At 42.6% G+C, this 27,387-nt stretch overlaps 2 protein-coding genes across 3 annotated transcripts in view; one reads left to right on the top strand and one right to left on the bottom strand.

Moving 5' to 3' along the window:
* The window catches only part of LAMC1 (laminin subunit gamma 1), a 71,777-nt gene extending 71,098 nt beyond the window's left edge, over positions 1–679 (bottom strand). The window contains exon 1 of one of the 2 annotated variants that reach the window (XM_052800747.1): positions 191–679. In XM_052800747.1, coding sequence (XP_052656707.1) covers positions 191–587 — 397 coding nt within the window. In that variant the 5' untranslated portion in view covers positions 588–679. The remainder of the gene's footprint in view (positions 1–190) is intronic. The other variant, XM_052800746.1, reaches the window with a different exon arrangement.
* Positions 680–807: 128 nt separating this feature from the next.
* Positions 808–25,957, top strand: SHCBP1L (SHC binding and spindle associated 1 like). Its single transcript, XM_052800363.1, is given in 11 exon segments — positions 808–960; positions 12,342–12,518; positions 13,753–13,951; positions 15,906–15,979; positions 18,342–18,477; positions 18,480–18,636; positions 19,639–19,672; positions 21,573–21,917; positions 24,215–24,334; positions 24,336–24,413; positions 25,046–25,957. Coding segments are annotated over 11 exon segments (1,662 nt in total). The 3' UTR covers positions 25,235–25,957.
* The last annotated feature ends 1,430 nt before the right edge of the window (positions 25,958–27,387 follow it).

Here is a 27,387-nt window from a genome sequence, read left to right as displayed (position 1 = left end):
CCCGCTTCCGCCACTCACTACCCCTCCCGCCCCCCCTCCCCGGGGGCCTAGTTACGGCCGCCTTTAATTAACCGGACCCCACGAAGACGGGCGCAGGGCGGTTCCTGAGCCCGGCGCCGCCTTTGGCGCCCTTTTCCCCTCAGGACGGGACGGGAAGGACCGGGGGGGGGGGGGGGGGGGCGTCCCTTACCCAGGTGGAGGGTGAGGTTGACGGCAGTGGGGTGCTGCACGCCGGCCAGCATGGTGCGGCTCTGCCACCAGGTGGCGTCGGCCGGGCTGTTGTAGTCGGTGAGGAAGGCGGCGCCGTGGCGCAGGTGGGGCTGGGCGGCGTCGCAGAGGTGGCAGGACTGGGTGACGCCGGTGACGCCGGTCTGTACGCAGTACTCCTCGGCCGGCGTCCCGCACGTGTGGGTGGCCAGCACCGTGGCGTTGAAAGCGGCGTTGACGAACTCGGGCATGCAGCGCTGAGGGCGACCGCTCCGCTCCTCCGTGCATTCGTCCATGGCGCCGCCGCACCGGCCGGGCAACCACAGCCACAGGACCGTCAGCCACAACGCCCGCGCCCGGCGCTCGCCGCCGCCCCCCATGGCGCTTACGGCCGCGGCGGCGGAGGGGCTGGCCGAGCGGCGCGGGCCGGCGGAGGGGCTCGCTCGCTCGTTCGCTGGCTGCCGCCGCTCTCGCGCCTGACCGCGGGCTCGGATGGGATGGGCCCGGCCTGGGCGAGGCGAAGCGAGGCGAGGCGGTGCGCGCGGCGGGGGGCGGGGCTGCCGGCGCGGGGCAGGCCGGGAGCCTCCCCCTCCTCCCGGAATGCGCGAGCTTAAAGGGGCGATGCCGGCGGCGGGGTCCGCCCGGAGGAGAAATGCTCGTTTCCCGCCCTCTGCCTGTCTGCACCGCAGCGGGCGGCTCGGCTGCCGGTGGTCTCGCCGGAGGGGCGACGCCCCCGTGACAGGGCTGACGGAGGTGGGGGGCGGGAATCTCCCTCAAGGCACCGTTGGCGTTGCCTGTAGCAGGCAGGAATGCCCCCCCCCCCACCCCCCGCCATGGCGTGGGGCCCAACCACCGCCTCTGCCCTGTCAGAACTGAAGAGAAGACACCCGGTTCTTTCTCTTAAAGGCTTTTCGGGGGGGGGGGGGATCAAGTTTCTCAAGAAATGTGAGAAAATTGATTGTGCTTTGCCAGCTGGACCATTCTGAACCTGGTTGGTCTTGTGCCTTTCGAGGGCGCAGGCCTGAAAGTGGGTCTGAGGGGGACCCGTGTTGCCACCTCAGCCTCTTTGATTTTTAATGAACTCATTTCCTATCTAAATCCAGATCTCTGCACTGCTTAGAGGCATCGGCTCTGTCAGAGGTGGCCAAAGACTGGGTTACGATTTTTAGCTATCACCATAAATAAGATCTCCCTGTGACTTCGCAGGTTGAGGAACTGTGTAAAGATTAATTGTGTAAAATCCAGGAATCATGTAAAGCCAAAACTGCTTTTACAGGAGAAAGTGCCTCCAGAAGCCTGCTCAGGAAACAGGAAACTACTCGTCTAGATAGAAATTGATAGGAGAGTCAAGCAAAGGCTTTGTAAACTTGCTGTTGGTTATATTCTAAGAAAGCCTGAATGCAGCCTGTGGCTGAAAGAAAAAATACAGCCTGTTCTGGGAAAAAGATGCACTTTCTCGTTTTAAAGTAAACACATGTATCCTGTAGAAGCCGCCCCTTTGCTTCTTGCCTTGAGAGCCTCTGTCAAACTGTTCACAAGGTCCCCACAGCACATACTCATAAGAAAGCCTGTAGATTTTCCTGCTGCTGGTAGATGTTGTTATTAAGTTTGATGCTACGCATTGGTGCGGTGATTCCTCTTTTTGCCTCCCCAACAGAGTATTAACCTGGCCGTGATGAGATAGCCTCTGTGCCGAGAGTCCCCCAGACACCCCCAGCACCCACAGAAGGGACACGGGTGCGTTACAAAGTCATCGCTGCATTGCTATTGTTCAGGCTGGAGTTACACATCTCCAGCGGAAAGTTTGATTTCTGCCGCTTCCCCCCCTTTTCCTCAGTTTCTGAAAACAAGTCGGCTGCTATGAAAGCGATGCTGACCTGATGCCATCAAGGCAGAAGCTGTGGAAACGGTGTGCTGAGGGAGCTTCTCAGGTTCGGTAACAGCCTAGCTGATGCCTGCAGTTGAGAGTGGACACGTCAGGGCAGGCAACAAGGAACAAGAGACCAGGAAGCCACATGGAGCAGATCGATGGGAGGGAGCGAGGGAGGTATTAGGATGGAGGTGAGAAGGGGCAAGGACTCTGAGCAGGATCAGAGGGTATTGCCACAAATCCCACGCAGTGGAGCAACGGGATCGTCTGTCCACATGTGGGAGGTTCCCATGGATAATGAGAAAAAAGTTCAGCTTAATGCAAAATTCTGGGGTTTAAAGATATTCAGTTTTAGTATCTAAAAACAATAATTTGCTTGAGCTTTTTAACTAATCATTTCCAACATTTTAAAATATGTGTGTAGGACCATCCTCAACAGCTTACATGAAGCCCTTCTGTCATTTCCAGGTTACTAATTCTAATAAAGAAATCCTGGGAAAGAGATATCTGCTGATATTTGCCATCAAAATCCACTTCATACTCGTAACTGCAATTTCATCTTTGACACACGTTTAAAGTACTAGTACAGATAGAGTGATGCAGTCAGATCTCATTTGGTAAACCTGTGCTCATCTAACTAAAACCAGAATTAAACTTCATATCCTGATAAATACATGACCTTTTAATGTCTTACCTGCTGAAATACCCTATCAAAGCATTGCAGGGTATATTCCCCATAAACCCATTTCCTTTCCAACACAGAAAAAAGCATCCTCATGTAAAATAACCATGTCTTAAAAGCACAGAACCCAGATAACTTCTCTAACTTTGCAATGCTTATAGGGGTGAATAATCGTAAATATACCTTGGTCAATAAAAATTCTTACGACTGGAAACTCCCAGGAAGCAGAGTGAGTCATCCTGTGCAGCAGGAGTGGCCTGAAAGGAAGGAAGGACTGTTTGATAGATAGGATGGGCACAACAATGAAACTTTAGTTAACCATCTGCAAAATAAGAATAATAATTGTGGATAAGGTTTGTGACTATGCTGGGCTTAGCATGGGCATAACGAAACGACGGTGAAAAAATTACATGGCTGCTGCTTCAAAAGCAGGTGCAAGTCTTCAAGCACTTACTGCCCCAAATTGTGCTAATCACAATGAAATCAAGCCTCAAGAAAATTTGCTTTCTATTTAATAAAGAGGTGGTCAGGGAAGAACTTAAATATATAAAGTTAACTGTAGAAATCAGCATATTATTACTTCAATTCTTTTTTGAAGTACACAGATCAGCTTAAATGAATGAGAACAAGTGGGGAGAGAGTAAGAACAAAGAGAAGAAATGCAAAAAAGGAAAAGCGACATAAAAACCTGAGAGGAAACAGCCTTTATATAAGCAACTCATACAGGAAATTCTTTTTCCTGTCAGCTTTCAGAAGGCCAGAACTCCCAAGGTTGGCAGTCTCTCTCTTTGAATAGACCTCTTTTAGAGGAAAAAAAAAAAAAAAAGAAGAAAAGCAGGATTTTCTTTCCTTTTGATAATAAAAAAATTGCAACAATGTGGTGCACGCCCACAAGCAATTTGAAATAACAAATTAAGAGCACAGTTAGTCTCTGTCCTTCTACAGTAGCTCAATCTAAGTGCTAACACACCTATGCACTAAGACATTTGACCCACTTGGGGCTTATGAGGTCCAGAATGTTTTTAGTATGCATCACAGGGCAGCAAGCACTTTAATTTTCAGTCTTCCCATACAGATTTAGCATCAGCATTTGTTCACAGACAAAATTTGAGTGCATACACTAAGGAAAACTGCTCAGAAGTTTCAGACTGTGGTAGTGGAGTTTGGTTGCTCAGTGGGTGTCAATTATTAAAACAGGTTAATAAAAGTAACCCGCACAGAGAAAAACAACCCACATTTGCTAATAAAAGTAAATAGATAGCTTGAGGATCCCCAAATGAAAACTGCTGTACACCCAAACATTTCATTACAAGTACATATATGTCAGTTTACGCTAAAAAATACAGGACAGAAAAGCCCTGTGCGCGCCATCAGCCTTACAGAGTTATCAGCTACCAGACAAGCCACCCAAGCAACTTTATGAAATGTCACTTGTCACAGTCTGGCTGGTTTGGGCAACGTAAGAAGAAGTTTCCAGCAGTTTCCTGCCCTGCCCTCCGTCACGCAGGGGCTTCCCGCGGGCCCTACCACTTTTCTTAGTGGATGCAATCAAAACAACGGTAATCGCAGCAGACATCCACTCCCCGGCCACCCAATAACCAAAAACACTTAAAAGAAAGCAGGCGAGTCAGCAGATTCACCAAAAAGTCTGTGCGAAAGAGTCAAAAGTCAGAAAGGCTGGGTGACAAAATTCAGGTGCTTTTACAGGTGGATGCAAAAAGAAATGACACTGCAGTCTCCAGCAGTGCGTTGGGGAACACAGAAAAAAAACCTGCTCTAAACCGTTTCTTTTTATGAAGATAAAAACCAAGCTTTAGGCTTACTTGTTTTTCTGTCTTGGTTGAAAACTTTATTTTACCAAGTTGGATTAAATATTTTGACTCAGTCCCAGCTGGGATAATCTCTGTGATTCCACTGAAGCATATAAACTACTGCAAATTTAATCGACCAATCTGTCACATCTTTCTAGTGCCCAAAGCGAAATGATCAAAATGCCCCTGTGCTATGCAAGGTGGGATTTCAGTTCCATTCTTACCAGCTGGGTGCTGCTTCAGTCTCAGCATCAAGGGCAATCATGGCAAAGCTTGGTTTCTCCAGGCAATGGCCTACAGGCATGCCTAAAACCAGAGAGAAAAGATGCACAGAGTTAAAGCTGCTCACATTTTATTTCAACAGGGAAGGCAGAAACTGCAGATGGGGGAACGAGGTTAAGGATCGAATGATCTCTTTCCGCATGCAGTGCAACAAATGCAGCTTAGGACTAATGTTACAAATGCATAAGAAATGCACTTCTGTATTAAAATATGGTTTAGAGCCATCCTGCTTAGAGAAGTTCTTCTGCAATCAAGGATAGATGTGCAGAGAACGTGAATTAGTTTGCTAAATGTCTGAGGTATCCGCTATCAGTAAAAGTACAGAATAAATCACAGAACCATACTAGTTACTAAATATTCATACCTGTCGTGATTTTATGGAAGCACAAAGTTACTGTAATCTTATAAATAGAACAGAAAAACAGAGCTACTAGCCATGAAAGCAGAAGGTGTTTCATAAAATGGTTTATTTAAGTTTTACTTTCTTTGTCACTCTTTTGCAGATTATCCTAAATAATTGTGTACAGCAACAATGGGTAGGTGAATAAAAAAGGATCTCTGAACCTGTTCATGAGAGGTAATCTGCTTCTTACAAGTTTCTGTAAACCCAGGAGAAATGAAAGACATAAGCTGATTATTTTATCTCTTTTCTGAAGAGGGTCTGGGATGTATCCTCATTTTTTGTCCTTAATACTGTAATGTTGGGAAGAAATATGCTAAAACAAAAACAAAACATGAAAGGATTGTGCAGCTTTTCATCTTCCTATTGTGGATTCAAACACAGCCCATCCTTTTAACCAAAACCCATTTTGGTTAATGGGTGTCTGGTATTGTATATGAAATGAATTTGTAATCTTCGATTCCTAGCAGATAAGATTTTTATCTTTTATCTTTACTCCCTCTTTTTATTCTGCGGTGTAGTCCTGTGCTGAATTTAAGCAACCACATCTTGCAGCCTATGTTAGACTGTGGCAGTAGCATCAGAAGGACCCAAGCCAGCCCTAACATGCTTCCTTCCCCTCTCCCAGACTTCCACTCGCCAGTCCAATACCACCAGGAACAACTGCCTTTGTAAAGCCCACCGATGAGGGCATTGGGAAAGGGACATGCATGGATGGGTGCACTCAGCATTGAAACATCCAGTGGGCTTCTTGGGGATGAGATGTTCCTCAGCACTTCTCTTCTTCCCTTCTAGCACTCCCATTCTCAATCAGTACACCAGCAGTGCACTACACGGATGAAAGTGTGCCAGAAAAATTGATTAAATTTTTTTCTGTTTGGTATTACATCTGTAGTTGTTACATAGAGACACTAAATTCACTGCGAATAGTCTCAGGCTCAGTGCCACCTTCATCCTTGCACTACAGGGTCCACTGATGGATGCTCTGCCACCAAAAAATTCCAGCAATATTTAGGTTTCCGATGCGCTGATGAAGTTCTCTCTGTAAAGAGCAGGACTTGTTTACCCAAATCCATTTGGATAACGTCTGAGCCCTGTTCTTCACTGACTTGCATAGCTATGCAAATCCTTCACATGCATGAGCTGGGGCTGTTTACACTAACTGTAAAACATTCCCAGTAGAACTATCTTCCAAGCGTGATAAAATACCATCCCAGAAAGTAGTGTGTGTGTTGGGGGTGGTTGTAGGTATCTCACCATGAAGGGTGTTGACCTGTGTGACCACAATGAAGTTGTTTATCAAATATCCTTCCTGACCTTCCAGCAGAATTCCCAAGATTGTTTTCAACAGAGAGCTGGATACCTTCTTTTGTCCAGTGCTAACAGAGCTGAAATTTTCTTCCCAGTTAGTTCCTAACTATCATTTATGGTCACAACCTCTTTTTTCATAGCACAGTCTGCCAATCAGTCTTGCCATGAACACTATTTTATTAATAGTAAATTGTGTTGCTGTTTTATCATTTGTAAAACCCTTCTTTTCTTCATACTAGATGGCTATTGAGAGCAACCTTGATTCAAGTGTCTCCCTCACTATAAGAGCTCACCTTTGTAAGGTTAATGTCCTTTAAGCAGTTTTTATGAACTTTCCTCTGCTTTTCAAAAACAAACAAAACAAAAAAGCACAGTCTCTAAGAAACTCCATCTTCTTTTTCCTTTCTAGATCTTCCTTTTTCCTGTAAAAGCTGCAATGCTTTGTATGCTGTATGCCTTTAGCCTAAGGTCTTTCTTAGCCACTGGACTCATGGTTTAAGACTTGCAGAAAAATTGGTGTGTAATTTGGAGATGTAGTGTAGGTAGCATTTGTGTATGGTCATACATAAAAGAGGGAACTAATGATTTCCTTCTGCTCTACAGTTTGATTGCTATAGCTTGCTAGCCATATTTTAGCCATTTCTAGCCATAACAACCCAAACTAGACAGGTTAAATGCAGAAAATAACTGGAAAGAAATCAAAAGGGATACTGGCTTATTAGCTGACAAGCCTCACCAAGCATTGGAGAGGGTTATTTTAAAAACTGTGGACAAAAGTCCTAGCAGACTCAAATCCACTTGGACTGCTTCAAGAAGGAAATCTCATCACAGGAAGTACATGTTTCCCAATCACCCAAGGTCAGATCAACCATCTAATGGAGAGGACCTTCAAGGAAACATTCAAGGCCAGGTTGGATGGGGCTCTGAGCAACCTGATCTAGTTGAAGATGCCCCTGCTCATTGCAGGGGGGTTGGACTAGATGACCTTTAAAGGTCCCTTCCAACTCAAACCATTCTATGATTCTATGACAGTCGATTGAGAAGGCTAGTCTGTCAGATGACAGAGTTTGGATGAGCAGAGCTCATGTTTCTCCTGCTAAACAAATAGTTTGTCTTGACAAGCAAACTGCAGTTTGATTTGTTGTTATGCCAGAAGAGTTAAACGTGGATGCCCAGCTGGAGGATGGCAACACCAGCATGTAATTTCGGGATCTGGAGATTCACTGATCTCCCCCAACTGCTTGTTCTTCCCCCTAAAGATCCTCAGCAACTTGTCTGTGCTCCCCCATGGAATTGAGCTGAGGCAGAGCTGCTTCTCCATCGCATGACTTGGAGCATAGAGTGAATGGTGAGGAGCTACAAGAAGTCTGACCTACAGAGCTGTCTTTGGGATACATACCCATGCCTGTTCTTGGCCATCTGTCAGCATGCCCCATCTCTACTCTTGGTACCCCAAAGCTCACTATGTTCTCCCCTGCATTGCCTGTGCCTCTGTTGATGGTCAGACGATGACCAGTTGAGAGGACAGAAGAGACATTCTCTGTACTCAAAGTCCCCCTGCCACCAAAGACTGAATAGACAAAAGAAGCAATTCAGGGAAAATATGTTCAGCCCCTGTAGCCAAGAAGCAAAAAAAAAAAAATACTTGGAATGAACAGAATCTTCTGAAAATATAGCTATTAAGCTCTACAGAGTCTCTGCAAAGCTACAAAGCATGCATGAACTACAGTTTTCAGAGGTTTGTAACTCAGCCATCTTTAGGTAGATGTTTGCAGGAACACTAAAAGCTTGTTTTTGACATCAAGACCATTCCCCTGTCAAACATCAGTCCCTTAGAGTGTCACTGTGAAATACATACAGTGGCTTTGATATAAATTGCACACTGTACTATTCCCTAACATCTTTCTTTGATCCAAATCACTCGTAGCTGAAAATTAACATAAAAACCCAACAACCATAAGGATAATGAGACGTGGACCACATGCGGTTTCAGTGGAAAAAAAAGAGTCAGTTTTGCAAAATTACAAACAGTGGAAAAGTCAAGGTTGAAAACGCTAACTGTTTGACAATGCTACTAGCTTTCTTTACAGTAAAATAAGGAACACTGATTTTGTTTTAGCAGAAAAGAGGGCATGGTCTAGCAGTTTGACCTTCCTACCAGCATCACCACTATAATGCTGACTTTTTTCATGTTCCTTGGCAGAGCATTTAAACACTGTATCCTCATTCCTTCCTGACTATAAAAGCATCTACTACCTATCCATTAACACATCGGGGATTTGTGGGAAGGAGGATACAGTCTGCGGAGGCTAGAGGTTGTGGCCAGTGCTGTGTCTACCCTACCAAGCCCTCAGCTAAAGAAGAGGGCAAGTCACAGTTTCTTGGGAGTGTTAAGTCTTATGACCTTGCAGTCATAAGTGGAACGGGGAAGAATATAAATGTGCAAGACCATTCCCTGGTTGTTCAGTCATCCATAGGTATCACGGGACTGGAAGATACCTTAATTTTGCAGGGACTAGGAATTAATCCTGATCCATAAGGGAGAGTGTTTGAACCTTATTCATTGGGAACAACTGAATTCCTGTTTCCTTCTGTGTCCATAATTTTTTGAATAGAAGAGAATTTATCCTCCTAGTTTGAAGCATGCAAAATGCTCTGTAAAGACTCACACTGCTACTTACGGATTATTGAAGCAAAGAGAAATTTAAGGTTGTTAGGGAAGGAAATTACATTTTTAAACTCATCAGTGGATACCATAAACAATGGGAAAATGTCTAAAATACCTTCTAAATAGACTATTTCCTGCTAAATGTCTCCTGCTACCTAAGGAGATTTGAAAATGTATTAAAATAAGAACTCAGTAAGCAAGAAAAAACATAGTTTTCATAGCTGTAAGCTGCATTTTGCTTGCTGGAACCCTAACATACTATCCACATTTTCATCCCTGCCACTCAGTTCATGGAAGTATCAGAAAGACAAAGTCAAGTGTTCAGAAAAATGCAGTGACTGCGAAGGGATGGGAAATTCTAAGACCTGTATCCTGTTCTTTTACTTGTCAGATCTTTAACGAATAGGAAATCTGTAGTCTCTTCAACTTTTACTTATTTCTTCTATTTTGGAGCTCAGGAAAATTATTGCACCAGAGAATTTAATTACATTAAAAGCATTTATCTGAGTAGATCAACTGCAACATTTATCTGACAATTCATTTTTGATACGTTAATTTACCTCCAGCTATAAGCATGTTGTTTTAAAATCATATGAAGAAGTTAAAATCAAGATTTAGCATACTGATTTATTAAACAGTGAATCGTAATTGTTTGCAATGGGGTTAACTTACAGTAAGCACCAGGAGAGGGTGCAGAGGACAGGCTACATCTTCATGTGATGGTAATGTCAGTCCCTCCTGCTCCTGTTTTCTTGCAAAGATTCAGATGCCTGTCAGTGAAGGTCTGTTCTATTTTAACTAGCATTGAAATGACATTAGAGATTTAGATACCAGAGCATGCTTCTCAAAAGTTATTTCTTATACAATTTTAAATCACAGAATGGTCTTTAAAATTGCACCTCATTGTGACTGCCCGATGTTTTTTTAACCTAGAATGTAGTTTTTGTTGGTTCACTTTTTGGCTTGAGTCATTCTCAAAACACATTTCACACCTCCGCATCAGCCACTGGCTTGTGGCAACCGAGTTTTTGCCACCCGAACTGTTTAACTTCAAAGGTTAAGAAAACAAAAAGGCTCCAGAACACAAACATCTTTATATAGTAATACATACCTAGCATACCATTTTCATCAACGCTTCAGTGCAGCTCCCAAAGCTCTAAAATAGTATCTGAAATTTTATACGAGTTTATTCACTCCCGCATTTTCCTATATTTAAAACTAAGAAGTGTCCCTGGATATGTACATTAGTAGGGACGGCTGCCTTATTGAATGTTACTGATTTACCAGACACCACTGGATACCATTTTTATGAATTATATACCCTTGTTTGAGGGCTTTACAAACCCACAGACATACTTAGCTTCTCTTTCATTTTGCCAAATCATCTGCATTTCTTCTTACAATGAAGTTGGTTGCATAATGGGTAAATTGGATTTAACGAGTTTTGCCAGATGGGTATCCCTTCGGGGTACTCCCTTCCAATTCATTTACACAAATATAAACTTAATTCCCCACACAATACCTGAAAGCACGGTAAGCTTCCAGATAATCACTAAGAGTTCTTTTCAGCTCGCCTTAATTTGGGAAAATATTTAAAGCTGTTTTCTTTTTTTTTTGCCCCACCTTGTGTTTATGTCTTCCAGCCATTCCTTGCCCTCCCTGGATGTGAGGCTCTAAGTCCCAAAGGAGCCAAGCTGCAGGAGACTTTCCTGGTCTCCTGTAGAAGAAGTTAGGCTTGAAAGCTTTCACTCGTATTCTCCTCATGTTCAGCTCAACTGTGGACAAGTACAGGTGCCCACAGTTTTAACAAATTCCATCTCTCAGGACAAGAGACAATAACAACTCTTCACTCACTGGAAGCCACATGGCCAGGTCCCAGTTTAGGAACATCTGGCTTTCCAAACAGAGAAAAAAGAATGAATAACACTGCTTAAACAGAGGACACATAACTTCATTAGTCCCCTGAAGCGTACAACAGACAGTTAGCATTTTTCTCATACTGAACCCAAGTACACATGGTCACGTTTCCTTCCAGGTCACAGTTGGGACGGCAGATGTTCTCCCAGCGTGTTATTCTCCTCGCATCCTGCGGTCGGGATTGCCAATTTATTCAGATTCCAGAGGATAAACAGGAGTTAGCTCAATGAAGCAATTGTTCATCCCGCTACAAATTACGTGAGATAATTTTGCAGGCTTCTCTTGGATTCCTGCCTCAGGGGAGCTAAAATGTGAAGGGGTGAGGAGCAGACCTCGTGGCACAAAGCAAGAGGTGCTTGCACTTGCTTTCAGTAAGGATGACTCCTGCTGTCCTGCATGGCTGGAAGGGCACTGGAAAAAACATTCCATACTCATTGTTAGGTCATTAACATGCCATTAATTTTTTTTTTTTTGCTATATATTTTGGGCATTTGGGGACTCACCAACGCTAGTTCTCTATAAACTAATTTGTGTGATCAACAACAACAGCTAAATTCAATGTTCTTTGGTAGATAAGACACATACAGGTTTATCCTGAGACATTACAAAACAATTTTGCTAGGGTTGTAATAAAAAGAAAAAACTTGATGAAATGTACTGCTAACAGATGATATTGTTCAGCTGAATGTCTTGAGTAATGAAAATTCAGTATTTGTTATAGAATATAGCAACTTAGAAAAGGAAAAAAAGATGAGCTGATAGATAGGCTGTTATCGAAGACAGTGCTGTGCTTACCACCCTTGTGCTGTTTGGAACTGGACAGAAAGATTTCCAGTCTTCACAACAAGGTCAGATAGCCAGTGGTCTTATTCTGTTGTTGTCCCAGCCTGAACTGTAATGCTCTTTCAAACTATGGCGCCATATAGGAAAAGACTCTTCCAAGCATGTTACAGTTTCTGTAGATGTACACCATAACTTCCTGCATTTTTCATGTTTCCTGGAGCTTGTGGAGTTGGAAATCTCCAGTGAATGGCTGGTTTGAAGAAAGGTTACCAGCGATGGCATGTTACCTTGTTAGGTATGTGCAGACCTGGAGCCATCAAGAGGCAGAACCCGCCTTTGTACCAGTCTTGAAATATTGAGATACCACCTGGTTAATACAACAGCAGAGCAGCAGAACAGAGAGTCTATAGGCAGAGGGTGCCAGTGATGCAATGGATAAATACCTTTTGGAAAAACTGAAGATGAAAGAAATCAACAGGCTTGGGATCTGCGAGACTAAACCAGAACGTTTCATCACCAGTTCAGAAGATTTAATTACACCTTCTGTTGGAATACTTGTCAAGATAACTTCTCTGGCGATCTATTTCGTGTATCCTTGATGCTACCCATGATGATACGTATCCTGATGATCCATGAAAAGTCATGTTAAAATCAGTAGGCTAATGACCTATATAGTGTATTTAATATAACAGAATTTCACCAAGGGTCTCTCTCAGTGAAGGAAGTTATCTTTCCATGGGATAAAATGAGCATTACTAAGCACAGTGTATTGTGATTAGAGATTTTTTTTTCTTAGAAAGACAACTAATGTTCTCTTTTAAGACTTCTGTTATGTAAACACTTTCAGCTCAAGATTAAGTTCCCAGCCTTCTCTTGAATAAGCTAACTAGGCTGAAGTCTTTTTGTTAGACCTATTTTTGGCCTTGGATACTTTGTGATCACTTTGAACTCTCTCCAAATTTTTAACACTGTAAAAATGCTGGATGTGAGAACTGGGTACATTTTAGAAGTAATCCTTCCATTAGCATATGCAGAAATAATATAAATGTTTTTATACACACATGTCTTTTCAGCCACCATGTGTTCACATCTTTTGGTTAATTTATTTATTTACAGTGATTTTAAAGTCCTCCTCAGAGATAGCTTTCTACATAATCGGCTGTGCAGATCTGGTTTTACTGAACTTACTTTCCTGACAAAGATCACTTACTTGGAACAAAACAAACCAGACCTGAGTCTATAGTTAAGTTTACCGTAACTCCTCCTCCACTGGTCTCTTTGGGAGAGTCTCCACTCAGAGTTTGAAGGTCACCTTTACTGCAGCTGAACCTGGAAAGTTTCAGTCTGAAAACAAAGACTCCATCAAAGCTGGAAGCAACTCAAAATAAGTTATATAGTGTGGGAAAGCCAAGGAAGCTACTTGCATTGTTTAGACAACTTTGAATATATGAGTCACAGGCAATGAGGAAAGGAACCATCCTTTAAAATGTAAATTCAGAAATCAGCATTTGGGACAGCTTAAATAAGCTTTTGTTGCTTGCTTGTAGATGTTGGTTACTATAGCTACCTGATGTACCCTTTATTTTTAATATATATTGCACATAGACTCAAAAATATTCCGCCAAGAAAGAATTACAGGAGGAGAAGATGCTATTCTCATAAATACTGATTTTTAGTTTAATATTATAGACCATTTATTTAAGTAGCTTTGTGAGTTGAATCACAAGATCATACAGCTACGTCTGTCTCTCTAGTTCTTTGCATGTAAGATGACGCTAATGTGAAGAGGTACTGACATATGTAGCCTTTTGTCTAGATTAGGTTACTTGCAAACCGCCTCAGAGTTCATCGTGTCAGCTCAAAGCCTCTGTATCTTTTGCGGAACCATTTTCCCTTCATTTTGAAAATATACCAAGAGAGCTGGTTGATAATATTCTGCAGGAATTGGAGCTTTGCGTAATGTTGCTGGAAGCCTGGCCTGGAGAGGGACAGGGTGATGCTGGATTTGAATTGCCCAGGCGTTAGAAGTTGCGAGGCATTTAGCTTTTTGCACTATTTTGCCATTCACAGATGATACAACATCAACTGATGAGCCGTATCCATAGCAGAAATACTTTAAAGTGTACTTTGTTTTGGTAATGGTATAAGAGGAATCTTATACCATACATAGAAAACTTGAATCTAAAATGCAGTAAGACTGAACACATATTTTGAGTAAATCCATGTCACATTGCTAGGAAGGTTGTCTGGCTGAGCTGACCTCGCACAGAAATGTTTATCAGCTTCTAGTTGCCCCATCCTTGGCTCTAGTACTTGGTCTCCTCCCACCTTATTCTTGTCACTTCCAGAGGCATTGTTCCTTGTTGCTTTACTGTTCTCAGCACATGGCATTTTTAAGGCTATAGCAATTTATCTCAAGAGCTGACAGGGCATTTTAAAACATCTTTTTGGTCAAAAATGTCAAGTAGGCAACATTGGTATGGATCCTGATGACTCTTGTGATTGAGAACGACCTGAGGAGATAAGGTTGTTGCAACATTGTCTTTGTTCCCAGTGATAAATTTAAAGTGACACTTCTAAAGCAATCAGTTTGAATCCCAGAGATTTTTCTTTGGAAAAAATTTAAGACTAAATTGTTTGAAAACTTTGTCGAGTAAATGCAATTTGGAACACTAAAAGACAAAACTCTGAGTTTTGAAAAATTTAGTCTTGGACTTGTCCTGTGTGAGGGAAGAAAAAAAAATCTTAATCTGAAGCTCTCGAGAGTCTGCAAACAGGAAAATGCTTTCACATTTAGCTGTTGATTTGTTTTGCTTCATTTTTGGTGCCTCACCCTTAGAATAAAGATTATCAAATGGCAGTCTGCAATTTGTAAACAGACTTTTCTCCTAATGGTTTGACTTTGTTTTTCTCACTTTATATATTATAGCCTACTCCAAAAATTGCAAAGACCCTTAACAGCAGAGTAGGTGAGGGCCATACGAGCATGCAAGTAGAGGAACCTAGTGAACGTGTGATTCGCAGCAGAGAATGGCAACATTCATTTCCACAGTGGGTTTCGTATCTGTTGAAGACTTTCTTGTTAACAGTATTAAAAGTATCATATGTAGAAATCGTCTTCAGGATGTTAAAAGATTATCATGTTATTGCCAAGAGCAAGCATGCAGGATCTGCTTCCAAACAAATGCAATAACTGCTTGCTTTTAATCCAACACAAGATTGCCTCTTTCAGCTTTATTAGTATGTTTAATGTTAGTGAGACGGTTGTTGCTGTTTCGGGGACTGTTTACTGTGAATATTGGGAACAAACTGATATTAAAGCTAGAGTCTAGCTCTGATTCTCCCACTGTCTGATTATGATGATGATCCTTTTTCATAAGCATATGCAGAGGAACATCTTTCTGCATGATTTGTCCTAATTTACGTAAAACCAAGATCAATGTGTGTTGCTCCTTCAACTTCTACCTAATATCCATGTCCTCCTATGGGTACCAGATGCTTTGTGAACTGTTAACCACTGTAATCACGTGAACACAGGTGCTCCTATGAAAAACAAGACAAGCCCTTGGGAAGCAAACTTCTGTGATAACTGCTGCATCAGAGATGCTGCCAAGGCTGACAGTCTTTCCAGTGCCCCTCCTGGGCTGAAAAAGTTGGAAGTTTCTTAGTAAGCCCTTCAACAGGCACGTTTTCTCTCCACTGTGGGAAGGATTGGTGCAGGATGAAGATGCTGACCCACTGGTGTCTATTTTTGGTCTGTTCCTTTTGGTCTGTTCCTTTTGGTCAGTGTGGCTTAACCCAGCTGTTATTTCATCGCACTTGCTCGTCTTTTTTATCAGCGTAGCAGAGCCACCCAGCTTCTGTTGGGCTAATACAAGTGCATCTCTCCTACCCGAGTGCACCAGGGCAGCTGGCCTCTACAAAGGTGTGGTATTTTTTTTAACCCCTCTTCTCTTTCTCTTCTTTTGTGGCAGACTGCTGCCTTGCCCAAACGATGAGCGAAGCCAAACTCCATTCCAGAAGCATTGCCGAGTCTCTGGCTAGTCCTGTGAGCAGCCTGCCAGCTCCACTGGCCAAACTAAATGTCTGCATTAGCCCTAAGGGAGGAGGATGAACCATTTTATGGCAGCTGTAAAAGGTCACACAGTAAACACCAGTGCTACTGCTCATCTGTTGTCCCAGCTGATCCAAGTAGTTTGGATGTGTGTGTGGGATACATGTGAGCAAGCAGTTCAAAGTTCTCTCCTGGCTCTTCAAGATTCAGGTTACAAACTAGAGAATTAGCAAAACTTAGTTGATTAATTTGGGCTTGTTCTATCTAGTTTGAGAGTGGTCATTCAAATGAGATGGGTCTCAAGACCTATAACACTTGAAAACCTTTGTCTTAAATTACACATTCTGCCTTTTCTGCATAAATCTGTGCAAGGTCCAGGGCTTTTTGGCCTTGTTTGTTTGTTTGTAAGCATGGGGACATTCCAAGAGATTATCATTTCAATCATTTATCAGCAGTCCTGGCTAGCCGGGGAGATCCCAGTTGACTGGAAGTTAGCAAATGTGACACCCATCTACAGGAAGGGCAAGAAGGAGGATCTGGGGAACTACAGGCCTGTCAGTCTGACCTCGGTGCCAGCGAAGGTTATGGAGCAGATCATCTTGAGTGCCGTCACACAGCACATACAGAACAACCAGGTGGTCAGGCCCAGTCAGCATGGGTTTATGAAAGGCAGGTCCTGCTTGATTAACCTGATCTCCTTCTATGACAAGGTGACTCGCTTAGTGGAAGAGGGGAAGGCTGTGGACGTTGTCAACCCAGACTTCAGTAAAACCTTTGACACCATTTCCCACAGCATTCACCTGGAGAAACTGGCTGCTCACAGCTTGGATGGGTGTACTCTTCAATGGGTAAAAGCTGGCTGGATGGCCGAGCCCAAAGTGTGGTGGTGAATGGAGTTAAATCCAGTTGGTGGCTGGTCACAAGTGGTGTTCCCCAAGGCTCAGTACTGGGGCCAGTTCTGTTTAATATCTTTATCAATGATCTGGACAAGGGGATTGAGTGCACCCTCAGCAAGTTTGCAGACAAGGGTTGATCTGCTTGAGGATCGGAAGGCTCTACAGAGGGATCTGGACAGGCTGGATTGATGGGCCGAGGCCAATTGTATGAGGTTCAACAAGGCCAAGTGCTGGGTCCTGCACTTGGGTCACAACACCCCCATGCAACACTACAGGCTTGGGGAAGAGTGGCTGGAAAGCTGCCCGATGGAAAAGGACCTGGGGGTGTTGGTTGACAGCCAGCTGCATGTGAGCCAGCAGTGTGCCCAGATGGCCGAGAAGGCCAACAGCATCCTGGCTTGTATCAGAAATCGTGCAGCCAGCAGGAACAGGGAGGTGGTTGTTCCCCTGTACTCAGCACTGGTGAGGCCGCACCTCGAGTACTGTGTTCAGTTTTGGGCCCCTCACTACAGGAAAGACATGGAGGTGCTAGAGCGTGTTCAGAGGAGGGCAACCAAGTTGGTGAGGGGCCTGGAGCACAAGTCTTATGAGGAGCGGCTGAGGGATCTGGGATTGTTTAGCCTGGAGAAAAGGAGGCTGAAGGGAGACCTTATTGCTCTCTACAACTACCTGAAAGGAGGCTGTAGCAAGGTGGGGGTCGGTCTCCTCTCCCAAGTAGCAAGCAACAGGACAAGAGGAAACGGCCTCAAGTTGTGCCACGGGAAGTTTAGGTTGGATATTAGGAAAAATTTCTTCACCCAAAGGGTTGTCAAGCATTGGAACAGGCTGCCCAGGGAAGCAGTTGAGTCACCATCCCTGGAGGTATTTAAAAGACATGTAGATGTGGCACTTGGGGACATGGTGTAGTGGTGGACTTGGCAGTGTTAGGTTAACAGTTGGACTCGATGATTTTAAGGGTCTTTTCCAACCTAAATGATTCTATGATTCTATAAATATCTAAAAGTCTAATGTTGTTTCACAGTCAGGGTTGTACTAGAAATCTAACTTGGCTTCTCCTAAGAACAGAATCAAACTGTTGCTGTTCTTGTGATTAGTTTTCATGTTACGAGTTGAGTAGCCCCTTTCCTTCTGCTTCCAGAGGTAGTTTTGCAATGTGTTTACATGTTCTCATTTCCTTCAGCCTTATATCTCTGCAGGGATGTATTCGGGAGATGGCTTGAAACATCCAATAATGCTACTAATCTCAAATTCTTGTCTTTAAGAAAGTTTTGCTTATTTTGTATGCTACTGATTATATTCTGCAGAAGAACAGAGAAGTTTTGTTGTCCTGGAGTGCTTCCTACTCTTCCCCCCCCCCAAATGATAGTTATGCCAGAATTTTGACTCATCTAATTATATTATTCACAGTCTTTCCATATTAGGAAAATTATTTGTGAACTTTGGTGAGTTAAAAAAAAAAGACAACTTTTTCCTGCTCTCTGTTGCCGCTGTATCCCCTTACATACCATAATGTGAAGATATCCTTTACATTCTTCACTGACTTCATTTGGAGGGATTGGGATGATGACGAAAGCTGTGAGAAATACTCAGCTCTGGTTGAGGAACTATTTGTGCTGCAGTGAGTCACCATTTTTAGAAAAAACATCTGGTAACATATAAAATCTTGTGTTTGGACTTGATTCATTATCAAAGTAGCATTAAAGAAGAACCAGCAACTAGAGAAGCTGATGAATACTGGAAAACATACTGTGCTATGTGAACTGCTGAAGATATGGGGGACCTACATCTCTGGTAACACTTTGTGGTCATTAGCTACCTGAAAATTTAGAAAAAAAACCACAAAAAAGTAAAAAGAACTATTCCAAGGTATGTTTGTTGCTTTTTATCTTTTAAAAATTACTTTTTGTTAACAAGTGCTATGGTTGTAAATGAAAAAATTCGTAATTGTGCCTCAGGCTTATAACATTAGCAATGGCATTATTACAAAGAAGTAAACCACCTGATGTTGCCCTTTTCTTATAGGGCTACTAAAAAGGTAAAATTTAAATCTCTAGCAGTCCTGTCTTAGTTAAGGTTTGGTGAAGGACTGGTCTGTGCTAATGAATTAGCAGCTACAGCACTATACTGCATCTCAAGAGAGCATGTGTGTAGATTCACACTCTAAATATGCTACGATAAATGAGATTAAGATTTTAAAATCACTTAGCAACTAAATATGGGTGCCTGTGCAGCTGCCCTAACACACTGCAGAAGTCTTTGACAGGCATGACCACACGCTACTTTTGAGCCTCCTCCTAAGGCAGCAGCTCCTGGAATTGCCTGCCCACCACTTTTCTCTGTGTGTTTCTGAAATTCATGTCGGACTTCATAAAACTGGCTCAAGGGCTGAGCTTCACCACTAATTTTCAATGAGTTTGAATAGTGCAAACAGGCAGACAACTACACGCCATGGACTTGCATACTTTAAAGTCAGTTCCATAGCAAACCATGTTTCATCGGTTCTGGGGTCCGTAAAAGAATTGCATTTTTTAATCGGATGTCTGCTTTGTTTAATGCAGAGCCTAGGTGGTACCCACTGAATGCAAAACTGATTTATTACCATCCTCGTTTAGTCCATTTTACTACAAACAAATGTTTACATTTAATCCAATACTATGTGTGTTTATCATTTCCAGCATGATCTCTTACTAGTCTTCAAGGTGAAAGTACATTGGTTCAGTATGAAAACTAATGAACGTATTATTCCACCGCTTCTAGTGAAGAGCAGAGCGCTTTGGTCACTGTTTTAGAGGTAAGAATTAAGGTAAAAATTGTTCAGTGGGGAAAAAAAGATTCTTTCCGTTGAATAGTCTAGGGCTTGTTTTCCAGATTATTTAGCAATTTGTAAGTACTTTGAAATTGCAGTTTTCATTGCCTGCATATCCACAGGCTAATGTGCAGATGCCTTACACGTTGTACATAGAATATAAAGAATGTACAACTAATGTGAAACTGGATTAAATCTTCTGTATGGAATTACATGGGAAATCTGGCAGTGTTGGGGAAAAAAAAATCTCTTTTCTCATGTAAATAAGCATATAAATTCCTTAATTATGACTTGAGTGGTTATGTACCAGAAGTACTCACGACCAGAAACATTTTATATTTTAAGAGGGGTAGTAGGGCAGAAGTATACTGGGCAAAATGTTCTATTTGGTATCTGGCACAGTATAATAAAGATTTTTTTGCTTTTTACTATATGTCCTGGTATTAGATAATGTACTGTGTTTTAATCCTAACTTTTACATCCATGGTCTTTAGTTGTCCTGAGACTTTTGAGCTCTGATCAGCACCCGGTATTTATGGATTCTTTCTTCCACCTTGGTTCCTTAAATTCATCTTCAGTTGGATTAAGAGAACTCCTAACATCAACGTCTACCCTTCCTCCCACTACAGATGCTCATATCATACCAGCAAAGCTCCTACTTTGGACAGTGCCAGACTTCTGAGTCACTCGAAGATTTTAAAAAAATTAAAGTTTATAATGGTGCCTTGGAAAATATGACATCACTGGGAGTTTCTCACAAAAGTTTTCTGCTCTGAGAGCATCCGGCAGGCAATGCTTATACAGTTCCTACCGTGCAGGGTTTGGATCATCCTCGATTCTCAAATTCTTTCTTGCCACCAAATCCCAGAATTGATCAGGCCTGCAGAGTGAAGGGGTAAAAAGTGGAGGACAAGTAGAAAACAGATGTAGAAAACATTTTTGTAGAAAACATCTTCAGGAGTGTCACTTATCAGTGCGTGGAATGAAGCAGAGCTCCTATGTACAAAAACATAGAATTAAAACAACAATAAATCCACAATGAAATGGTGATCTAGGTTATACGATACTCGAACTCCATCGAAGCAGTTTTGGCCCTATCTGTATTAGCTCATCAAACAAATGTTATAAAGGTGCTACGCTGGAAGAGCCGTGTTTAGACTTCAGCACTTGTTCTCAAACATGAGTCAAAGCCCAGAGCCTTGACGTTTCACAAAGCTAAAGTTTATTTTGAGGATTTGGACGCGGCAAGCAGGTCATCTGAGCAGCTGAGCACAAAAGGAATAACCAACCAAAATGGTTATTGTGCTGGAATTATCCATGGTGCAGCATGAAAATGGGCAATCAGTTGAAAAAGCAATTATCTTTTAAGATGCTTTACAGTAAGTAACATCACCAAAAAACCCCCAACACTTGAGGTATCTTTTCATCTCCCTTGGAAGCCTTCCTGAACTCCTAGGTACCACCCACTGCATATCTTTTCAGGACTGGACCTTCAACTTTCTGTTCTCCATCTGTAGGTGAGAATTTTGGGCCATCACTGCAGTGATAGTGGCAGATGGCACAGAGCTACATGACCAAATATATTATTATTCTTTCCACTCACTATAGTTGAGAATTTTCTTTTTCTTGCAATTTCTTCCCTTGGAAAGTGCACTGATGCAGTTGAGACAACTCTTATTCCCCCCCCCCCCAAAAACCCAAACCAATTGGCTACACTGAGCAACTAATTCCTTTAGTAGAAGGAAAGAGGAATAGTGGGGAATTGCACACCAGACACCGACTATAGGTCAGGAGCTTAGATGTGCACAAAAACAGTAGCTAGGAAAAAAAAGCAGTTCTTACGTATTTTCCAGTACAGTCTTTCTGAATGTCTCTTTGCCAATAGCAGCATAGGAGGAAAACTTGGAATTCCAAAATACAGCCCTGGTATCTAAAAAGCTCTTCGCAAAAGCAACTGAATGCAGGAAACAGAACAGTGCAGAAGATTTTTAAATTGCTCTTAAATTTGAAACTTTACTTTTACTTTTCTTTCAGTTTGTGCAAATGCAGGAAGCGGTGCTCACTCTTTCCTGTCCGGGTGAAAGATTTTTCAGTGGACACTCCATGTCAGCAACATGATAATTTGAATATGGCTTTAGGAAGTTGGTACAGTAGAGACCACGCAGTCATTTTCCCAGGAGAATATGAGGCTGTAAACTTATCTCTGTTAACTAGAGACATTATTATTGAACCTTAGTGTTGTGTTCTCTTATAATTCACCTCTGTCTTTATGAACCACAGCTCAAAAGCAGTCCTGATTAATCGTTCTTAGCAAATGGTAGGGAAAAGTACATTTACCAGAGCTTTTCATGGGATTAAAAAGTGTGAAAATAAACAGCAGAGTATAATTTGCTAGCTACTGCCTAGGGAAAAAATACTGGAATACAGTATAGCAGGAATTCAGTGAAAAATCAGTTTCATAAAATATATGTATATCTAAAATATACATATTTTAAAGCAGCATAAAGTTAAGCAGTAATAGCACCTGTAAAGTAGGCAGGTCCTCTTCCCTGATGACTCTTGAAAGGTGTGATTTGGGCTTTGTTTTTTTTTTTTTATCAGAACATCCACATCAGCACTGCATTTAACGCTCCCATAAGGTGACAAGTTTAATAAGAAATTAGCATCAGCAAACTTTCCAGCCACGCTTCAGCAAATCACACCTTGCAGATTTAAAGCCTGCACGCACTGTTTATCTAAATGCCTGCACTCACTTGCGCATGTTTCCTCGTTCAGGTTGATGCCTACACCATCCTATGGTCTTGCATCTTGCAAAATACGGCATTGGGTTCCCAGTCCATTTTTTGTGCTTTTTAGTATCCTGAAAATAATACAGAGGGACTCCTTCAGCTGCCCGTCAGTTCTGGTGTACCGTTCTAACACGCATTACCTCCTGGGGAGAATGGTCACTGAAATACAAGCTGTTAAAGCCCTTCTGCCACACGAAGGCTTGTGCTGACCGGTAAAGCAAAGCTCCCAGTAAAAATACAGATAAACTGAAGCTATTTCAGTCTTTTAGCCCCACCTTTTCTGCCCAGACACAGACACACTGAAAATGCATGTGCTTCACTAACACTAAGGCAGCATCTCTTGCTTCTTTAAATGACCTCCTCATCCTTCTAGACCCAACTTGCTTTTAAAAACCAGTGCCTCATGCAAAACTACTGGTGAGGACTTTTTATTCAGCTTATTTTAAAGATGCCTTAATGCATGGCAGTGTCAGGAGAAAAGCACCAGGAGGCTAGAGAGCAGGTGACGAGGGAGATGTGGAACGAGGCGATAGAAAATGTCGGTGAATCTCAGAGCTTGTGTGTGCCAGTGAAGTGTGCCCTTCCACTGCATAGAGCAAGACCACACGCTCTTGACAGACAATGTTTAAACCGAGAAAGTGCTTTTAGGCAGCCATTTTCAGGTCCTTCTCCTGTCAAAGGTCTGGGTGAGCTTCTGCTGAGAACTGCTTATCTCTTCATCTCTTTTTTTGCTGTTTTTCAACTCTAACCACATCTCTCTTTCAGAGACAGGTAAAGCATCACTATCTTGTATGCTGAGCCTCCCACCTTGATAAAGTTGTATCTGTGACATTAGCTTTCCTCTGGCTGGCATTCCTCATCCCATTTTTGATTTGGAGGCAGGAGAAGAGATCCATTAGGTAATTGCAGTGCTAATTTGGTTGGTTTTCTTAGGAACAAATTCAGTACGGGCACACTTTTAATGCATGCTTTACAGATCAAGCACAAGTGTTTCTAAATAACTCCATAGAAAGACTCTTCCTATAAAGAAACTCCTTAAGCGCAAAGATTTCCTTTCAAGAGAAGGACCCATCCTCCTTGGAGGTGGTGGTCTTGAGATCAGTGGGATACCATTAATGCTGATGCCACAACTGACTGCTTAGTTTTCCTTTAAACGTTCTCCAAATAAAGATCATAGCGTAGTTCTGTTGAATTCCTCTCCATTGGTGGAAATCTCCCTACAGCTAGAGATGTTTTTCAATTCTTACTCTGGAGCATGTTACATGATGCGCTGCCTGAGTACTACTGTGTAGAGGAGATGAATCTTCTGCATATTTACTCTAACAGAGCAATAAAAGACAGACTCTCAGCCTTCCTCTGTACCTAAGTACCACCTCAAAGACAAAAGCTTCGAACGTGCTGTGTTTCTCACCTCTCTTACGCAGAGATACACAGTCTATGCCTTTGCGGTTCGTGCTCTGCTCACCAGGCGTTTGAAACTGAGCCGTCAGTTTGCGTGCACAGCGTTCATGTTTTGTTTAATGCAGCAGGGTGCACGCCATCAGGCAGGCAAGCACAGGTCCAGAAAGTAAGATAAAAAGTGCGTTTCATGGCAACTTTGTAACTTGTTGGTAGCATTGTTTATGTGAGAAGTTTTAAAACAAGCAAATTAAAAATTCAAGTAACCAACTAACAAGTGTCATCCTTCCTATTATGGTTTTGACACTATTGTCACTATTACTCTTCTCCTTTTTCCCTTGGAACTGGAAAACCAGAAGAACCCATGATTGTTTCTGAACCCCCTCATGAGAGCTCTGCGGTATCAAAAGCCCAAGATACAAAACTGACGCACCTTAGGTCGGTACAGCAGAGAACGAGCAGTCAATAGTGTTGCGGCTGCTGCATCTGGCATCCATGCTTCCCTGACCATCACAGATCATGAAATTACTAGAGCTCAGGTAGTTCTTTCTTCCTGAATTTCAGATAATGAAATTTGTTGTACAAGAGATGTGAGCACTCTGACAAGCTCGCTTTTTGAAACAAAGCACAGATCAATTTACTGACACAGTAAACTCATTGCAAGCTCGGTTTGTACTGTGAAAACGTACATGTCGTTTCAGGTTAATTTTCAGTTTTCTGTACCCAGGCTGCTTAAGCTCCTCATTAGCATGTCAATCCTTGTTTAGACTGCGCTATTCATTTCTGGCACGGGAAGTGTAGGCAAGGATTACTGCTTTCCCACTTAACTGGTCCTGATGGATTACGTATTAAAAACCAGACTGAATATTGTTAAGCAGTATTTTCATGCTTGACACTCCTTCATATGTAAAACATTAGCACATAGATAAAACCAAGGTATAATTTCTAGATGCTAAATAGTCCACGTCGCCTTCCCCTGCCACAACGGAGGTTACTTCAGGACTGGGTATCCTTGCAAGCTCCACCCTGGCAGCAACTCCCAACATAAGCATGTGACCTACACAATTTCATATGTTATTACACCTGGCTGTACCCTTAAGCGCCCACTAATTTTTTTAACAATTCTTACAAGCAACATGAAATCAGATATATCTTTTTTGTTAATGAACAGGGCTCTGCTGTTGAGCTGTACACAAGAAGCACAGCCATCTTAGAGACTTATAAAATTCATCATTGTACTAGTACCAGAACCAGTGAGACCTCACATCACAGCCAGGTGGGCATTAATGTTAAGGTAACATTTTATGGTCTTTTTCCAGTAATAGTAGATAAGAGCTTTACAGTTACAAAATCAGAATAATTTTTGTAAATTGACCTGAGAAACATCAACTTCACTCTAAAAGGGGATTTCTTTAGCTAGGATTTAACATCAAAGCACCCCCAATTAAAACTGGGTTTAGCCAGTATCATAGAATATTGTACGGACACCTGATAATCCCTGGTACCCTATTCCACCTCCTAAAACTTTCTACATTAGAAGCAGGGAAAAAACTAATGGTAACAATGTAGCTGAAAGCAGACTGCAGCAAAGGGCCCCACTAGCACCAAGACCTGATAAGAACAACAAAACCTTAAGTGAGAGAGAGCAGGACTCCGCCACTGAAACACCAGCAAAGCTGCTCTCTGAAGGGAGGCCAGCTCACTAGAGTTCATCTGAATTTTCCCCAGTATCTCCAGTTCCGTTTCTGCACACACACAGACTGAGGCAGCGCTGAACAGCCTATTGCTGTAGGGCCCTCTCTTAAGCTCTGGTCTGTGCTCACCTTGCACCCATCTCTCCTGCCTCCTGTTTAAACGCCGACTTCTTGTGAAAACCAGTAACAGCTAGGGGAAGCTAGAAAGCTTTAACAGATATTAGCTCATACTGAAACCTTGTAGACTTGACACTGAAATTAAGTATCGTTCTCTTTAAAACCATTGGACATCTGCTTCATGTTTTCAGTTTTGTGGTGGTAACACAACTGAGATAAGGCAATGTTTGAGGGGCTAAGCCAAGGAAAGCAAATTTTGTCTGGATGCAATAAATACAGATGTGGAAAGGGAAGGCGGCTAACGCTACAGCACATCTTTCAATGTCCATCCCTTCTGATTCCCTAACAGGTTGTTCCTGGACCCAAACTAGAAAAGAAAAATAATCGCATTTTCAGTAGTGGTGGCACAGAGTGACCATTCTTCAATCTACAGAAAAGTCTACATTAGCAGAAAGGGTTGTGGAGTTTACTGCACCAGATGATGCAGAAGAAGATACAAACTCCAAATTAATTCCAGATTTAAGTTTGGAGATGAATGCTGATGCACTTGATGATATCAAAGATAGCTGTGTAATTCACAGCTGGATATCTAAGCTTCATGTGGCATTTGGCTTTTAGCAGTTTTGGTTAAAGAAACAGTGCTTCACCCTCACCTAGTTTTTAAGAGCTCATTAGAAATATAAAAAATTTTGGACTTGCTTTAAACTTCACTCAAACACCAACATCTCCCACACCCCAGTAAGCGCAACTAATTACTGTTCTGAGTACGCATTCCAGTTGGATTAGCAGGGAGGTTAATCTCATCAGACTCGGTAACAGGATTCATACCGAGCTGTGCCCACAGGCATCTTCGTCTGCTGCTGCAGTACAAAGTGTGCACGAGAGCTGCAGTACCCGCTTGCTGCTGCCCCAGGCCAGCACAGCTGGGTTTGTGGCCATGCAATAAGAGGCAAGGGAGCCCAACCAGTCTGGGCCAAAAAACCCACCCTCATTCATACACACACATTTATTGTAAGCTGGAGCGCTTCTCTCATCTTGTTCACACACGCGTTCCTGCACAACACAGCCTGAGCATAGAAATCCTGGAGAGTAATCTGTACCTGCAGGTACACCGTGTCATGCACCCCTGCTCCAGGGCACTTCCCAGGTACTCGTCTGGGAGGTACGCAGGAAATCACACCTCGCTGGAGCGCTTCTGATCCCCTCTGTGTTGATATACTTCTGCAAGCACCAGGCAGCCCGCTGAGCTTTGAATGTCTGGAATCCACAGGCTGCAATTTCAATAAATTCTTATTAAAGAATTGCTCTCTCTCACATGCATTTGGAAGAATGAAGCATTACTATTTTGGAGTAGCAATGTAAATGAACACTGCCTCAGATGAAGGTTATGGTTCGTGCTTCTGACATTGCTTCAGGTTCTGCCGACACAAGCAGCATCACATCAGTCTTAAAAAAGGTATTCCATGTTCCCGCATCATCTGGATCAGCAGAAGAGCTCCTCAGCTGCCACGCCGGGAGGTGTTAACACGGCGTGTAGTAGGCCAGTGGCTGGCTGCAAAGGAACCAAGTGCTGCCTGGCATGGATAGAAAACCACTGCAGCAAGGCCTATTTGCACTGTTTGTTAGACAACAAAGAAAAATCCCCAGTGAACCCAAGTTCTGTAATTTGAAATTTGTTTGGCAGAGAATGGTTTTAGACACT

Source organism: Harpia harpyja, chromosome 11 (genome assembly GCF_026419915.1).
Source record: "Harpia harpyja isolate bHarHar1 chromosome 11, bHarHar1 primary haplotype, whole genome shotgun sequence".
NCBI lineage: Eukaryota > Metazoa > Chordata > Aves > Accipitriformes > Accipitridae > Harpia > Harpia harpyja.
Note: the sequence above shows the minus strand (reverse complement) of the source record. Positions and strands in the feature narration are given on the sequence as shown.